We start from the raw sequence: 18,478 nt of genomic DNA, 5'->3' as shown, positions 1-18,478 counted from the left end.
CCCCTGTGGGGAGGGGGAGAAGGTGGGGCTTGTTTCAGGCAGAAAATTCAATCTCAAGTATACGCTAAATACAATCAAAAATCTGGGGTGAGCCAATCTTCTCTTCCCCTTGACTAATAGGAATAGCTTTCTCCCTGATCCTTCCTCTGCCAGCTCCACCATGCACCCCCTTGGACACTCCTCAGCTCTCTCCCCATGATGCACCCTATCTCCTCCCCTGGGCCCTGACCTTTTCTTTTCTCCTTTGTTCCAGTATCCACTGCCCCCTGCCCTTCCTCATACATGAGCCCAGCAATAGAAGGGCAGACGAACAGATAGGGTGCCTCTTCCTCACCTCCCCCAGGGACTGTTCAGATTGTTTAGCACCATTCAGTGCAGAAGTAAGGTTGTAGGGAGGGTGTTGATACTGCTGTTGCCCTCTGTGGTGTCCCTAGAACCAATCCCTTTCATTCCCTCTACTTGGTTTAATGACTGCTGCTCTGCTGTGTGTGTGAATTGGTGGGGAGTGGAGGCTCTGCGAGAGGGAGTGGTGCACTCTGGGGTGATAGGTAGGAAACACAGTCCGAGCTACCAGCCCACATGTCCAAAAGCTTCATACCCAAGTCAGACAGAAATTTCTGAGCTGATGCTGGTGAGAAGCCTCTAAAAATGATGGGAAGCCTTGGTGGGGAAGCTCTCAAAATTTTTGTGAGAGTCAACATCCCTACAATGGAGTCAAAGACATTGTTCCTATCAGGCCACTCCGGATGGGAGAAAGACTCAGAAAACCCAATTTTCATATCAAACCATTTTCAAAACTGCATTACTTATTGATACAGAACCTATCATCTCTCACCTGGGTGCTATATAAAAATTAGTCATCAGTAAAACAGAGCTAATCCCAATGGTACACAAAGAAGCAGCAGGTCTATAAAACAGACCCCCCCCCCCACCTCCAACCCCCAAGATAGGCAAAATTATCAAAAGTGACCAAACCTGTACAGAAAGGCCCAACACCAAGGCCTGAATACGGCCATAAAGGATATCAGCGAACATTCTCAGGGAGAGAGTTCAACAGATAGGAACCTAGAAGTTCCTGTCAGAAGTTTGGACTGGAGAGCAAGGACTTCAGCCTTAGAAGGATATGGGGTAAGGATATGAGGACATGTTGCTCAAACACCTCAGGCCTGGATTAGTTCAGTGCTATTGGGAACAGATTTTTAATATACCCTCAATAACCACTTTCAGCATTTTGAAGACAGAAATAGTCAAAGGGACACAGAATACCATGTTCTGAATAGCTCTGCCTCGGATTAACTTCTGCAAAAAGATTACTGCCAGTTCTAGCTCCTCTTCTCTCTGCCAACACACAACAATCATCCAGTTACAATTATGTATTTATTTTAGGGAGGAAGCAGAAGGAAAACTGAATGAGCCCTCCATCTAACTAGCTTTCTCAGAATACAATTGATATAACTAGTTTCATTGCTCTTCTGATTTCCAGAGAATAGAAGATGAGTCAGAAAAATATATATTTCTATATTTTACAAAATATGGGACAGACAGACTATACAAAGATTTACACTGGGGGATTCTGAGAGGGAATTCAGAGAAGAGTAACTGTAGCCTATAGGATTAACCTGCTTGCTTGTATATCTATATATATATTTTCTTATAGTTTAAGTATTTGGTTTATTGTAATAAGTTTATAGATTTATTTTAAACAGATTGGCGAGCCTAAAACCCATACTATTAATATTAATAATTATTAATATTAATTAATTTAATTAAATACAAATTAAATATGAATTAAATTAATATTATTAGTACACCCTAAATCAGGCTACAGTAACATAAATGATTTGGGGGGATGGCAAGAATTACAATCTGGATTAAAAGAACTATATATATGTAGCTTGACTAAGTGGTGACTGAGATGGGAACACAATCATCATTTACATGTATTAACAGTTCTAAACACTAAGGAAGGGGAACTTTTAGGAAATTTCCCCTGAGTTTCATTCTCCTGGTAAGGCTTATCAGTGTAGCATAGTGAGTTTGAAGACCCAGTGAATGACAATTTGGAAGTAAACAAGTTGTATTATTTTGGGGTTTGTAACAGGGTGTGCTGTCCCTTTAAGGGAGGCTACAGGCCTACCACAGTTTGTTCCTGATTTCAGCTCAGAACAGGGGCTAGGATAGTGGAAAATGGGGCAGGCCTATGTAAGGCAAACTCTGCTCAGACTTTAGAGCTATCACAGCATGATTCTCCTTGCTGCAGTCTCTGGAAGGGGCAAGGCTGGGACAGCTCAGGAGCTAGAAGGTCTGGGAAGAAGCCTGTGAAAGTGCGTGGTGTGGGATGGGGCAAAGGAAGCCTGGAGAGAAGAGGGGGATGGAATCCCAGAAAGGTTGTTCAGTGGAGTAAAAAACAGCTTGTGAGCCCTGCACTGTGAGGAAAAGAATCAGACTTGTGGGGAATGCAGAAGAAAGGGGCTGGGATAAGCGAAGTGGAGTGGGCTTGGGGAATGGTGCACGCAACTGCTCTCACTTAAGGGTCTCTCCCAGCCTGGAGCTTCTGAAAAGCCCCTTCCCTTCCTTGCATCACGAGGGAAAATCCAAACAGACTGTTTTGTTACTCCAGAAAGGAAGAACTTTATAGTTTGGCTGGAAAGCTAAAGCTTAGCAAATCACCCAGCCAGCCAGAGCAGAAACTGAGGCATAAAATGCCTTAGTGGCAGAGGGAGACTGTGAACCACAGAGGGAACTAAGACAGCTGCCACGTGTTGTATTAATTAGGATGGAATATATAGTCCAAAGAGTCAAAGGTGTTAACATGGGCCTGAAACTATCCAATATTAAACAGTTTTAAATAAGGCTCGGGGTCTGGTATACAGAAAGCTCAGCCTGTTTAGCACCATGGCAAATACCCTTAAAATCCTTTTTAACTTTAGATTAAAGATACGGAAAAGAGAGAAAAACAACATTTGAAATGTAAAGTATTAAGGGTTTCATTTTAATAGCACTCCTTATTCCCTCTCCCTTTAGCTGGGGAGAGTCTTGTTAGAAAGAAGTCCCCTCGTTTGACAGTAATGTATGGTATGTACAGTATGGTAATAACTGTTCTTATTTGGGGGCTGGGGGAAGAAACAGTTAGTTGAGATAGACTGGAGCTGTTGGAGTTGCTGGGGTTTTTAAAGTCCAATCCTGTTTTCTAAAAGACAAAACAAGATGAACACACACAAAACAGGGAGAGAAGAGAACAGCAGAGATAGACAATACAGCTTCTATCTCTGACGTTAAGTCTCACTTGCACCTCATCACCAGAGAAACATAGACACAGTGCATAATCTTATCAGCAACTCTGAAACCTGGCAAACTTGTACCAAAATTGGGCTGTTTAGCGCACTGCATTTAGCTGCTTCTCTCTGGTCACAGGCTTACAGCAGTGCTGCAAAATACAGTCTTGGCTGGCTAAACCAGACTCTTATTAGAGAGAAGGAAAAAGGAGAGGGATACGAAAGAGAAGAAATAAGGTGGAGAAGGGGAAGAACACTCAAAGGGGCGGGGGATGTATGTGACAGTCTTATATCCCAGGTGGTAGCTGGGATTGAGCCGGAGCCAGTGGAGGTGACAATATCATTTGGCTCCCTCTCTGTGGTCAGGATTAGGATGAAGAAGATCCAGAGTCCCAGGAGACAGTGGGGGATGGCAGCCACAATGGCTGCCATCTTTCAGTCAGCCAGAGTCGCAGTAGCCAGCTTTCCCCACAGTCTTTTTTTCAGGGCACTAAAAGAGATTGATGGATGGAATAGTCCACCCCCTCACTATTTTGTTCACAAATTAGGCCTAATTTCTCACACATCAATTTTGGTTCACTGATTTCCAGTCCCATACTTTTCTTGTTTACCTGGAATGGCCTTAGCACAGTCTGTGAATTATAGCACTAGGCCTTTTTGTTTTGACTGATTCATTCTATCTGACCTTTATACTTTTTCTCCCATCAACATTTACTGGTATAGGTAATTGTAACACTTTATACATTTTTGCTCACTTTTTACAGTTGAGCTCACAATTAGAGTAAATTTATAGGTTCAATTATTACAAACACACACAAAATGCCAGAGAAGTAAAAACAAACCCCCACAGGGTTTATTTACATTCTTGTGGGATGGTAGATGCAAAGCTACTCCCTGAATTTGGAGCAGTACAGCTGGCAAGTTTTGTGCAATTCCATGATTTTTCTTGACAGTGAGGAAAACGTCACTGCTTTTCTCTTCTCAGCAGAGCACGTGAGGGGATGCAGAAACCTATCACGTGCACCCTGCAGAAGCAGGAGGGGGAAGGGGGATCTACAGTCAGGATGGGAATTGGAGGAGCCTGGAGAAGACAGTGGGGACTGTCGGGTATTGGAGTGAGATAAAGGACAGCCTCTGAGCTTGTGAGAGTGTCACAGTTCCTGAGGTAAGTGCACCTCTGACCCTTTTATGGTCTTGTGGGCACACCCACTTAAGTCTCAAGTCTCTAGCTGTCATCTTTTTTGGGGCAATATCCCGCTATCTACTTCTTCTAGATCTGTGACTTAGAACAAAAGTATCAGAGAAATCATATCCTGAAAACAACTAACAGTTTATATGCCTGAGTGCCTTACCAGGTGTCACTCATCTCCCACAGGGAGACCCTGGTAGGTTTCAAGTACTTCAGGTCCTTTCTTGGGGCCCATATCTCTGGGTCACAGTCTCATGTCAGTTCTTGGCTTGGGTGAGAATGACCTCTCTCCCTACGTCAGGGTGGTCATTTAATACAGTTTTCAGGACTTTGCCAGGCCTTTGCGAAGGAAAGGGAAGAGTTGTGGATGCCTAGATTAGTCTCTTCCATTCTGTCAGTCTTCCATTACATTCCCTTCTGTCCCTGTCACTCCAGCTTGCCACATATAGCCTCTTGAGATGTTCATCTCTCAGCCAATGTCTCCATGATGGTTGCGACAGACGTATCATCTTGTTCACAGAAAGCTCTGGCATCCAGGAGGGGTAATTGCAGAAGGAGCCCTACTCAGTCCCTGCATGATGGAAGATTCCAGCAGGGGAGGCTTGATGAGACTGCTGCATGCATGAGTGCAATGCCTGATGCCTGATTCCCTGTACCTATCAAGGTTCTCATAGTGCAGTAATTAGGTGAAAGTCTAACGCTACAGTGCTTGTCAGTTTTATTTTTAAGTAAAAAACACTGTACAGAAGACAAAACTAACTAGCTCCCATATTTTCCTGGACACTCCTTGAGTAACTTGATAGTGACTAATACAGGGCTTACAGCAAAAACTTCTAAAAACATCCAACTTACAATTGACGGTCTTAGCAGTGTTGGAGTTAGGGGCCGAGGAACAGGTTTTGTTATCTTCTGAAGGAAACGAAGGGGCTTCTTTGGCTCCTTAACTTTATTCTTCTTATCTAGCAGTGCCTGAAACAGTCATACAATTTAGGCTCTTTCCATACAGAGTTCGAAAACTGTACTAGATAGCACATGACACTAGGGCCCAGTCATGCTGTTATGGAATTACAATGGGAGTTGAGGGCATTCAGCACCTTGCAGGATTGTACCTTTAATTCTCTTACCTATTCCTTCCATCTCAGCTCAAAAGTCAGGTGTTGTATATTATTGTTCAATAGGGCGGTCAGAAGACCTTGATAGAGTTTCAAGTAAGCGTATATTTACAGTACCTTGCTGGCCAGTGCATAGACTGACACTCACTCTTGTGAAATGAGTCCAGAGAGTGTTTGACCTTAACCCCTAATACACTACATTTTGGAAAAGCACAGTTGGAGAACAATTTTAGATTTCTAAAAAATGGAAATTCTGCTGAATCAATTACCTATGAATTATTTTTGCACTTTAAGTAACTATTTAGTATCAAGTACAGAGGCAACTTTCTTTGCAAACTGAAAGCAGTTAACAGCCTTTATAAACCAATCATAAATTATACACTGCCATAACTGGAATATGACCCCTCTCTAGGCATATTTATTAAAAGTGCCAGATTTTAGAGTGCACAAAACGTCACTAACAGTGTTTGAAGACAAAGCAAAAAATGATATTCCAGGGGGTCTGTGACATACCGTACCTCAAAATAGCAACCTGTAACCCCCCATAGTCATCATTCGTATATGGTTGTGATACTTTATACAAAGTATGCTATGTAAGGGGGGAGGGATAGCTCAGTGGTTTGAGCATTGGCCTGCTAAACCCGGGGTTGTGAGTTCAATCCTTGAGGAGGCCATTTAGGGATCTGGAGCAAAAATTGGGGACTGGCCCTGAGCAGGGGGTTGGACTAGATGATCTCCTGAGGTCCCTTCCAACCCTGATATTCTAAGATATGAAAGATCATGATCTGCTGAAACTTGTTGTTCTGTCAATATATATATATATATATGTTGTTAGTGTTCATGAAGTTATGAGATTTTGCTATAGGGTTGTTATTGATATATGTTGATGAGTTTTGGAGTTGCCCAGTGCTATTTCTCCAGTGACAATAAAGAAGGTGACCCACGCAGGTGTTAAATGACCATTGACCAGCAGGAGAATTGTAAACAAGAGATCTACAATTCAATAAGAGATAGTTGTGCAAGCACCATACAAAGAGAATTGCTCAACTCTATGAATCAGTTGTGCAAGCACCAAACAATGAGGACTGCTCAACTCTATGACGCAGTTGTCCAAACAATGGGGACTCAACAAGGCCCACCAGGACATGTCTAGGCCAGTATCCTCCCTGGGACATTAACTGAAAGTATAAGATAAGGGACAGGGGCATCATGAGACCACCTCTCTCCTCCCCTATCTACGTTGAAGGCAAAAAGAATGCTGGGAAAACAAAGACTTTGAACTGAGATTGGTCCCAGGCTAAGAAGAAAATTCAGCCTGTGTATTAAGACCTGTAACCTACCTGCAACATCCAATGAGAAAAGCTGTTTGATTCAACTCTTGCTTCGTCTAAAAGTTTAGGATTTAGAATGTATATTTATTTTTTATTTTCTTAAGGTAACTATCTCTGATCTTTATGCCTTCCACTTATAACCACTTAAAATCTATCTTTCTGAAGTTAACAAACTTATTTTAATGTTTTATCTTTACCAGTGAGATTGTCTAAAGTGCTTGGGGAATCTGCTCAAGATTACAAAGGCTGGTGCATGTCCACTCTCCTTTGACAAAGTGGCAAACTAATTACTGAGCTTGCACTGTTCAAGAGAAGGTCTTGAGCAGTGTAAAAAGCTATATTTCTGTGGTGCAAGGCTGAGGGCTTGGGATATTTGCTGGTGTTTCCCTGTGTATAACTCATGAGTGACTTGGAGATCATTCATGCAATTTAGCTGGGTGTGCCTCTGCATGTTGGTGGCTGAGTGATAACAGCACCTGGAGGGGTTTGCTGCTTGACACTGGCAAAGCATTATGAGAGACAGCCGCAGTTGGAGAGTTAAGGGGGGACAGCGGTCTCACAGTTCCAGGTTGTACCCTGGGAATCCTGTCACAGCTTTGCAAATTTCTTCAGTCTAAATCAAATCTTAGAGTCTCATGTACACATCTCCTCCTACATAAAGTTTTGGAACACTTCCCCTCCCATTCACAACTGTATACTCTTGATGCCTGGAGAGCTCTAAAAATCAATATTGAATGCAGTATACAGTTCAGAAAATATCTAGCTCTGTTGGTTATAATCCATATAATATTTTTAAAATACTGCTGTTATAGTTTCAGTTATTAGATGACTAAACTGGTACATTTCAGAAACTTTCAAAGATAGAAGTTATTTTCCCCTCAAATGTTCACTTATTTATTCAGAGCCACAGAAACCTGGCCTGAAGGCTCATATCCAACGTACAAAGATGTTGTGTGAAGAAAACAGAAAACAGCACAAGGAACCAGCAAAAAGAGCTGTAAACAGGGGAATTTGAGTGGGAGTTCTGTTGGAGGAGAAGGGATGAGGCAAGCTGTTCCTTCAGGGCAGTGTGTGAGTTTTTGTGTGTTGTGTGATTTTTCTGTTTTGTGTTTTTTCTTTTTTCCCTTCAGTTTGCAGAGGCTGGTAGCGGGCAGTGTGCTTTGAGAGAAGCAGAACCCTGATTAGGGGGCGGGGCTTCCCTGATTGGGGTCCTATAAAGGCAGCCAAACAGTCAGCCAGTGGCACAGGAGCCAACAAACAGAGCTGTAAACTGGGGAGTTTGAGTGGTAGTTTGTAGTATTCTGGTTTTGTTTTGGAGCACTCACGGAGTCGGTGCCTAATCTATGTAATTGGTTACTCGCCTTGTCACCAGAGCTGATCCGGAGAACAGAAGAGTATGCTGTCTGTCAGGAGCTAAGATAGGGGATGTAGACCTGAGGCTGAAAAGGATCCTAAAGGGAGCAGGAAAAAATCCACTGATTGTCCTTAGTATGGGAAACAAATCAGACAGCTAGCTAGATTCTCACTGGAACGTATCAAGGGAGACTATGCAAGGCTGGGAAGATGCTTAAGGCAGTGGCTCTCAACCTTTCCAGACTACTGTACCCCTTTCAGGAGTCTGATTTGACTTGTGTACCCGCAAGTTTCACCTCACTTAAAAATTACTTGCTTATAAAATCAGACATAAAAATACAAAGAACTGTCACAGCACACTATTACTGAAAAATTGCTTACTTTCTCATATTTACCATTCACTTACAAAATAAATCAATGGGAATATAAATATTGTAAGCACATTTCAGTGTATACTATACAGAGCCATATAAACTAGTAATTGTCTGTATGAAATTTAATTTGTACTGACTTTGCTAGTGCTTTTTATGTAGCCTGTTGTAAAACTAGGCAAATATCTAGATAAGTTGATGTACCCCCCGGGAAGACCTCTGCATAGCCCTGCATACCCCCGTTGACTTAAGGAAATGGAGGGTCAGGTGATCTTCAGTGGGCTTCCACCTGTCCCTAAAGGAGGAGAATGAAGGCAAAAATTAAGGGAATTTAGTTAGGGAAGTGGACTGCACTGAAGAACATATACACCAGGCCCTTTAAGACACCCTGTTTGTGGGATACTTTCTCAAGGTTAAAAAGTGTAAACATCTGAATATCTCATTTTAATTAGTACTTCTCACATATTAAGTAGTTAGACAATTTTTCTGAACTTGGGTGCAAAATATTTTCCTTGAGAGTAGATCCTTCTTATAGAGGAGACATAACTGAGTTGTGCTTGCCACCTGATTGAATATGAGAACCAGGACCTCCCTGTAAAATATGGGACCACCTGGCTCACTTGTGCCCCTTTTTTATTGTCCCGGAGAACATTGTGAACAGAAAAGGACAGCTATGCTCTTGGCCTTTAGAGAAAGTGCATGATTGTCGCTACGGATACTATATGACATCAGTGGTACATCTTGGCTGATCAGGACTGGAGTTTTAGCTCTTAGGATCTATCTAATCACTCTAATCTTTTATCATTAACCTTGGATTAAGTTGTTCCATGAATGATCTTCCCTGTTCTTGAAGCTGGCATAAATTTTTTGCACTACTCTGATTCCAACGAACTGTGGCCTTCTGAGTTCCCCCGGGCAACAGCACAAAGGAGGACAGGGATGATGGGTCCTGAGAGATTAAGAAACTTCTGGAGAAGACAACTGGAATCTCTCACAATGGTATGTTGGTGCCAGAGTCCTTCGTTCTTATCCAAGACATCAGAGACCTGACAGATGTGATCATTTGACATCTATTATTATGTCCAGAAGTGACAGACTGCATGACATCATTTAGCTGTTGGTAGTGTTGACAAATTCATGTTACTCTGGAATACAATCTGGACTGTGTGAAGGCTCCTTTATGGGCCTTTTTCAGAAAGGGTGCTCCAATGAGCAGGTCCTCTTAGCATGGGTATACACAAACCCTTTTTTGCCCAAGGAAAACACTTTGGAAAACATCCTTAGAGGCAGGTAGGACAAACACAAAGCAGCATAGTGGTAACATTATGTGTTGCATGTGAAGTTGAGAGATTTTCTGTGGGAGGCTCATGTAATATGTGTAGATAGGTGTTCTTAAGATCACTTAGTGATAGCTGCTTTTCTTTAGAAATTGTTGCTATGTTGGAATTTAGGGTATCTATCCTGAACTGTGGTGACAGCAGGAATCTGTTCAAGAATTTCCAGTTGAGCACTCCTCAGTCTTTGGCATGTTTGGGCACTGGAAAGAGGACTGACTAAAGCCCTAAGCCTTCTTGTTCCCTGGGAAATCAATTATCCTAGTTTGAAACAGATGGCATTCTAGTCTTTATATGCTGAGGTTTCAATTGGAGGAAGAGGGAGAAGCCAATAACCCTGGTTTTGGAGTGCCATTTAATTCTAAGATGTAGGCCAGGCTTCTCTCCCATTTCTTCCTACATTTCCTTTTTTACAGGAGCTTATCTGGAGGAATACAAAGTCCACCTAATACTCCCGAGAATGGTTTCAAGTTACTTCTCAAAAAACTGATTCTGAGTTTCCTCCTGTGTGGGCTCTAGCCCCAAGTCTGAAAAAAAGCTGCCTATGCTCTCAGAAAGACAACTGAGTTTCCTCTGAATTTCCCCATCCCTTTTTTGTCCCTTTAGAGCCTTTACCATGGGAAAATTTGTATTGTGACAAACTAGAAAACGAGGAGATGGAGGAACAGAGAGTCCTTGAATGGCTTGCTCATCTTTTACTGGGAAAACCAAGCCTTCGAAATGTCCTTTGCAGAGGACTTTGAATCCTGTGCTCAGAATCTAAAGCTTCTTTCCTGATGCCTTTAACCTTTCCCTCACTGTTTCTCAGATTTATGGGGGGGGGGGGAACAAGATTAATTAGCTTCTCAGGACCCAACCACTGAGCATATTCTGATCTTACAAGGTTCCCTCTCCCCCTTATTTGTAGGACAGAAGGAGACTACCACTAAAGAGGGGATCTGAAGGGAGAACTGTACTGCTGCTGTGCTAGAGAAGTAAGGGTAACATTTGAAAAGATCACTCTTAAGATGATCCCTAAGTGGTTTCCTTAAACTTTATAGCTGCTCTCTAAACCCCTTCCTGAGGAAAGGGCAGGGGAAGCTTTCACATGGCACAGCCATGGTGATTCACTGAATCCTATAGAAAGGCAGAAATAGCTCCAAAAGGGCTGACTCACACCTTGTTAAAGAAAGCAGGGGAAACAGTCAGAAATAAGTGGTAAGCCAAGAGGCCTTTTACTGCCTGCTTTCTTCATGTCTGGGTTACTCTCTCTGTCATCTCTCCAGGGCTGTCGGTGTGGAAGAGAGTAAGAAAGGTAGGGCTTGGTCAACCCACAGCAAATAGGGTTATGTTAACCCTGGCATTTTTGCACCCTTTTCTGCCAACTTCTCTCTCTGGCTGCCTGTGAGGCATTCCTGACAGAACAACCTGTCCAGATATGCTACGCTAGAAGCTGCTGCAGCCAGCTACTTCAGTATCAGAAAGGGGTTTCTGGCAATCTTGCTGTAGAGCCCCCCAAAGCTAAATAACAGCCCAACAATGCTTAGAATCCAATAAGCTGACTATTATGATAAAAAGAATCCTTTTCTGATTGTTTTATTTTCTTGTTCCTTTGAGCAGAAGAACTGGTTAAGCCTCCCTGCAGTTGATGGAGCCAGTTCAAGCTGACTAGCGGGGTCTTCAGGGGTGTGGCCATCCCCATCCTGCCTTGATTGACAGGTCTGGCTCTGCCTCCAAGTAACCACAGGTAGGAGTAAGACCCATTGTAACAGATATGCAGATTTTTGTGGAAAAAAGAATGTGTATTTTAGGTGTTTTTAATTCAATAAATAAATGTTTTCCCCCTTTTGAAAAATCCATCGCAGTAGACCAGATCCATGGCTGGTGTAAATCAGTGCAGCTTCACTGAAGTTATTTGAGCTATGCTGATTTATAGCAGGTAAGAATCATAGAATATCAGGGTTGGAAGGGACCTCAGGAGGTCATCTAGTCCAACCCCCTGCTCAAAGCAGGACCAATCCCCAATTTTTGCCCCAGATCCCTAAATGGCCCCCTCAAGGATTGAACTCACAACCCAGGGTTTAGCAGGCCAATGCTCAAACCACTGAGCTATCCCTCCCCCCCAAATCTGGCCCACTACCTCTATTTTCACTCTGAATTAAGTCTCCCCTGCTCCATCTATTTCTCTCAGCTGACACCAAGGAAAAGAGCCATCATTACTGACCAGCCAACTCTGGGGACCACTTGTAATCCATGACTACAGTTTGGGAATCTTTACTATAGTCTGTCAAAACCATGAGAAGTCCTTAAACAGACAGACAATGCAATTGCTGAAATGGGAATTTAGCCAGAAAACCATGAGCTGACATCTCTAACTCTTGGAAGAATGCCAGGAATATCTTGCCATCTGATCATGACCACAGGTGATCAGGACCTTGGTTTTATGCAGAAGACACATGACACCTCCAATAGCATAGAGCAGGGATGGGCAAACTATGGCCCACAGGCCACATCCGGCCTGTCAGACCTTTTAATCTGGCCCTCAAGCTCCATCGCTCCGCTCCAGCGCTCCGGTTGGGAAGCACGGTTGGGGGCTTGCCCTGCTCTGTCCGAGGCTGGGGGCTTGCATGACGGGCGTGAGGGCACGCATGTTACTCCGGCTGCAAAACCCGAATGTGCTTTACGCGCCATCAGAGCCTGGAATGTGCGAGCCCACATGCCTGCTACTTCTTGGCTTAGGTGACGCTGATGTTTTAGTAGTGTTAATTTTCCATTGTTGAGGATAAAACAAAGAGCAGTTGGCCAGGGAGCACTCGAAAGCAGTTTTCAAAGTTGTGGGCTGTCGGAACCTACGTGGGAGGAGATTTCTGAGAGTAGGGGGCTGGTGAATCTCAGTGAGTTCTAATGACTGGAAGCTGATGCCCAACAAATCCAGGCTAGAGAGAAAGGGCGTGAAAAGGGGGTAAGTTTGGTTTAATTATTGTAATACATTGTTATGATGGTATATTTATAATAGTATGTAAGGTTTTACGTTTATTTCTTCTAAAATGTATCTTTATTAAATAAAGTTTATTTGAATATCTCTGAAGTGTCAATTTCGTGAGCATTCATGGCCTGCCATACAGTTTCCATACCCACATGTGGCCCTCAGGCCAAAAAGTTTGCCCACCCCTGACATACAGTGTACCACCACAGGGGGCATTGGTTCAGTACTGACTCCATAAAGACAGCTCCTTAGCACTTCCTACACATCTGAAGTTCTTTCCTTGAAAATTTTCCCTCCAAGTAGTGACCAAATCCAACACTGTCTTTCATAAGATCAGATGACTGAATTTGAGGTAGTATGGTAGTTATTTCAATGCAAGATTTCAGCTCTATTAACAGAAAGTTACTGCCTGTATTAAATATATTATTGTTCTACATTAAAACAAGAAAAAAAATTATATACACACACACTATGCATGACTACATATTTCTTCTCAACTGGATTTGAAGAAAAAACTAATAAAACTGACGAAATGGTGTGTATAATAAGTAATATTTACTTTAGGAATGCCTTATCCAATAGGCCTGATTTTCAAAAACACAGGTCTGTAATTGCAACACAAGATGCATGCCTTACAATTCACCTACAATTTACAATTTCAATTGTAAATACTGTGACTGCATGTGCAGATAGGGTATTTGCTTAGACATTGGTCATTTACAGGTGTGGACAACAGATTTGCTTGCACAGACGTAGTGACAATCATGTGCGTTTTATGTATTCAGACAATCAGACGATACTTAACTAAGTTGCTAGGTAACAGCAGTGATCTGCTTCCACTGATCTAATCCAATTTGGATAAGTTGGGACAATTGACCCACTTTACTTCAGATGTGCAGAATTTTGAAAATTCTGATTCTGCTTTGGTTGATTTAAATAATTATAATTTGACATTTTAACCAATAGGTTTGTCATATTTTTAAATTTTTTTAAAGAGATGGGGAAAGGAAGGCAAGCATAGGGAAGAGGAGAACTGCTGATTTACATCAGATTTCATAGTCTCATCACATTTTCATAGGGCAGAAGAAACAAAGAGGAGGAAAAATGGACGTCCGTGAATGACTGGGGATGGGAAAGAGAGAAAGCTACTCCTTCCGCCAAACTAGGAGGCTTTCCACAGGGTATGCACAGAAGAGGGAAAATGTGGAAGAGATAGAAAAAGGGAGACTAGCTGAGTTCAGAACAGTACTCATCATGCCAAATGACAACCCACTAGTTATTCATATTTGATATGTTCTCTCTCTGAAGATGGCCTTATTTCTGTCTTTATAAAAGCATTAAGAGGGGAATTTAGGAAGTGATTTTGGAGATAGTTGACAGCTGTGCCTTCCCAATAGCATTTCCATGTAAGGTGCATCTCAAATCTAGAAAGAATTTACTTGCTCTTGGCTGCAGCACCATACCTGGTGAACCTGTGCCAGCTCCATATCTAGCCTAGCAGTCTGCTTAATAAACCCTTCTTTAGTGGTGGTCGTCTTGGGTTTCGGAGCTTTGGTCCGGGGCTGAGTGACAGAGTCTGGGAGAGATGCCTCCAGTTCAAGCAATCCTAGAAAAGATGGAGTGAGAGTATGAGACAGGGCGGAAGAAGAGAGAGATATTTGAATTGTTGTACAGGCTTATGCTAATATTTTTAGTCAATAACATATAATTTAAGATTTTCCAAGCTGTCTTACCCTCGTAGGTGTTAAGAAAGTGGTTTTTTACTACATAACGTTCAGAATGGTTGTCCGGAAAATAACCAATTCTGGACAGAGGTCCATAGGGCTGTGATCCATAATCAGTATAGTCCCTGATGACATCTCGTCTCTCCAACTTCCCCTCCACATTCTTCCCTTTAGCTATCAGCTTTCTCATTGCTGAAAAGGAATTGCAACCATGAGACATTTCCTGACATGTACAGTTCTGAAAGAGTCATATCCTAAGAAATTCAGTCAGGCTGTCATTCCTCTAGTATGAAGTGTGGCTGACAGACCAATATGGCCCAAGGAGTTCTATAGTGTGGTCTGTGGATGTCCACATCTTGAATACACAGTTGCAGCCTTGTAAAAATGGAATGGTGAGAGATAGCTTGGTATGGAAACTAAGTCCCCCTTCTACTATTTCTTTATCCTCCAAATTACCTTTTATATGTTCGTGTTTAATTTTTCTCACTCTCTCTTCTTTGTCTTGCTGACGGTTAAACCAATGGGTGTCCAAACGATTGACATCCACCTCATTCTGACCCTCCTCTCGTCTCCTCAAAAGCTTCTTTAAAACTTCTAGTCGAACATCTTGCAATCTTCAAGAGAAAAAAAGGCAAGGTATAAATGGAGGTGCTCACAGAGCTCCCAAACTGCACTGCTATATTTAAACACAACCTACCCATTGACCTATCCGTAAAATACAGCCAGACTGCAAATATCACATTTTAGTCTTTTCATTTTTAAAAGTGAGTTTATCCCTGGTGCATTTTTTCACCAAAAAACTCCCCAAAAGTCAGTGTATTTCAATTTCAGTGTGGTTCCTCCATGCCCGTTCATAATTTCATCTATTCTGAATACCCCAACAAGAGTGCCATTTGTGGTGGTGGTTTTTCGGAGGTAATGGATTCAAATTACAAAAAATGATGACCTTCAGTCATTAATGAATAGGCAACCTAGAGATAAAAGTCCATGCATTCTACTGCCAATCCCCTGACCTACTTGATTTCAAACTCCACTTAGGTTCCTTACAACTGAAAGAGAAACACTGTGTCCAATTTGCACCTACTTTTCTATTTCCTGTTCTCTAAAGGCCCACTCTTTTCTCTCCATGTCATCCATCATCTTCCTCCTCTTCTCAGTTTGTGAGAGATCACTAAGTGGTGGTAGAGTTGCCTCCCAGGCACGTTTCTCCCGGGCACGTTCAATCATCTCCACCTCAGCTTGTCCCGCTGGAAGACCCCGCCCTTACAGGGACAAGAAGCAGTAGTTCTTTAGAAAGATTGTGGGGCAGGGCAATATCCATGAGTAACATATAAAGCTATTAGAGCGATAAGCACAGTTGAAAATCCTAGAGTAAATAGAGAGAGAATACTTGACAGATGGAAGTTAACAAATCTGAGGCAACAAGCTCAGTGAGTTTTAAAAATGTGAATAGTCTGCAGTTACCATGATTATGGTAACAGTAAAAAGGGGGTTGTCATTCCTCCTGCTCCTGGGCATAAAGAGATCTGTTTGGGGGCAGGGAAAGGTAAGAAAGAAATTTCCCTTCCAAGGAACAGCATTCATATTTAGATGCATTTTGAGGATTGACACCTTACTCTGAAGCATCCAGCATTCACCACTGTTGGAGGCAGGTGGCATTCGTAGTAGTGGAAAGAAAAATGAAAATCATAATAATAATAATTTGCACTTACAATATCTTTTGCCATTTAACAAAAAGATCTCAAAACACCTTACAAAATGCCTCACAATTGGCCTGTTACGTAGGTAAATATTTTTATTACACCCATTTTAAACCTAGATAAACTGATACATCCCAGTGAAACACAGCAAGGTAATGTCAAAGCTGAGAGAACTGACATCTGATAGAGAGAAACAGCAATTCTGCCATTCTCAAGGGAAGAGAGCACTATTATTGTAAAGAAATGTTTATGGTTCTTCCAACTCACCCCAAGTGAGAATGGCAAGTGTCAGCAGTTCAGGGATTGAACCCAGAGGTACTACATATTCTGGGGAATACGGGTCAGTCTGAGCTTCGCCATCCCGATAATCCGTCTGTGTACCCAGAGTTCGTGATGTGGGGGAGCGTGATCTGTCACTGGTCATGGAGGGGTAAACATATGGCTCTGTTCTAAAAAACAAACATGAGCCAGAACATGTTTTTGTATATGCTGTCACATTAATTTTTTAAAACTTGAGATAATATTCATTACAGATGTGATTTTCAAAAGTGCTCAGCTTTAGCTTAACTCTGCTCCCACTGAAATCAATGGAGTTGACTTCAGTGAGAGCAGTTAGGCCTTTGCTGAGCACTCCTGAAAATCCCTCCCTATGTGAACGTAAACCATGAACCTTCTGCATCAAGAAGCTTAAATTGTTACGTGCAAGTATCTAACACATATGGATATTACAGCATTGTATTTAAGGATTAAGGGCCAAATGTAGCCTGATGTAAGTAGCTGCAACTTGATGGAAGTATTTGGGCCAAATTCAACAGTGAGATAAACAATGATGTAAGTTTCATGTCTGGTGTAACAACTTGCACTGATCTGGCATTCAGTGGGTGTGCAAAATAAATCTATTGGAAAGGGGTGTAGCTTGAAAAACAATTAACAGAAGAATACAAGATAAAGCAGGACTGCTGTATTTTAACTTATGCCTGTGCCATTTCAATACAAACAGGAAATAATTCAATTCCTCCATAAGTAAGCACAATTCCAGTGACTTCACTGGGAACTGTACTCATTTATGTCACGTCTGAATTTGGTGTGTCGTCCCCCCACCCCGGAATACCAGGGATATCCTACTATAAGGATGTTGTATGCAAATAAACAGTAGCGCAAAACCATTTGATAAAATCAGCAACAAACATCTCAAAGTGTGGCTATATCAGACATTTCCTCTCCTCTAATACTTAGACATTTGGCTCTCTGTTTCTTGCATCATGTGGTGCTCCTTACATATCCCAAGCTCTGTCTGAACTAAGCTGTAGGCATCTGGCCCTAACTTGCTCTTTCTGGGATTTCATGCTGGTGGACAGATTCTTTCTGAACTTTTAAATTGGTCTCTATTGCTTCATTATTAAAAATACTAGTCTCATGTAGCCATTTGTGGCTAAAGATTGACCTGTTGTAGCTGTTTTTTTAAACCTCACCACTTACTTTGCCACTGCATAAGCAATGTTTAGTGGAAATGGCTTATGAAAGGGGATGAAAGGTCTGCAAAGAGAGAAAACATGTTTAAGACAACAGCCATGAGAGTAAGATGCACAATAACTGAATATTACAGCTTAGCAAAACTGTGGACCAGATCCTCAGATGTTGTAAAACAGTGTAGCTCCACTGACTTCAGTGCTGATTTACAACAGCTGAGAATCTGTTTCTGCACGTTTAAGGACACATATTAGTTAGGAGTTCTTTAATCTCTTATAGAAACTCTGTCATTACTTCTTAACTCAACATGTGAGAATTGTTGTTCTATCCAAGTGGAAAAATTCTTCCTCATTCAAAGAGCCCAGTTTGCTTTTCATTTACACAACTTCGTACACTGGCCCAACACCATTAATTTAAAGGGAGTCACCACTGATTTACACTGGGGTGAGAAGAGGAGAATCAGGACCAACATTGTTAATTGCTTAGTTCATATATATATATATATATATATATATATGTTAGGATTGAGAGAGACAATACGAAGACTGGTTGGCTCAGATGTGGGTCTACTACTATACTGTCCCACTACAAAGTTCTCCCCTTGTCCATTACTATATATTTTTCTCCGCACCAAAAAAACACTTGCCCTGAAAA

At 42.0% G+C, this 18,478-nt stretch overlaps 1 protein-coding gene across 1 annotated transcript in view; it reads right to left on the bottom strand.

Moving 5' to 3' along the window:
- CFAP91 (cilia and flagella associated protein 91) overlaps positions 1-18,478 on the bottom strand; it is a 53,574-nt gene that overhangs the window by 21,842 nt on the left and 13,254 nt on the right. The window contains exons 5-12 of the mRNA XM_077818392.1: positions 17,834-17,890; positions 16,622-16,803; positions 15,739-15,916; positions 15,111-15,268; positions 14,664-14,846; positions 14,394-14,536; positions 5,317-5,433; positions 1,267-1,338 (exon numbers count right to left, since the gene is read on the bottom strand). Coding sequence (XP_077674518.1) covers positions 1,267-1,338; positions 5,317-5,433; positions 14,394-14,536; positions 14,664-14,846; positions 15,111-15,268; positions 15,739-15,916; positions 16,622-16,803; positions 17,834-17,890 — 1,090 coding nt within the window. The remainder of the gene's footprint in view (positions 1-1,266; positions 1,339-5,316; positions 5,434-14,393; positions 14,537-14,663; positions 14,847-15,110; positions 15,269-15,738; positions 15,917-16,621; positions 16,804-17,833; positions 17,891-18,478) is intronic.

Source organism: Eretmochelys imbricata, chromosome 1 (genome assembly GCF_965152235.1).
Source record: "Eretmochelys imbricata isolate rEreImb1 chromosome 1, rEreImb1.hap1, whole genome shotgun sequence".
Taxonomy (NCBI): Eukaryota; Metazoa; Chordata; order Testudines; family Cheloniidae; genus Eretmochelys; species Eretmochelys imbricata.
This window is presented reverse-complemented; position numbering and strand designations above follow the sequence as displayed.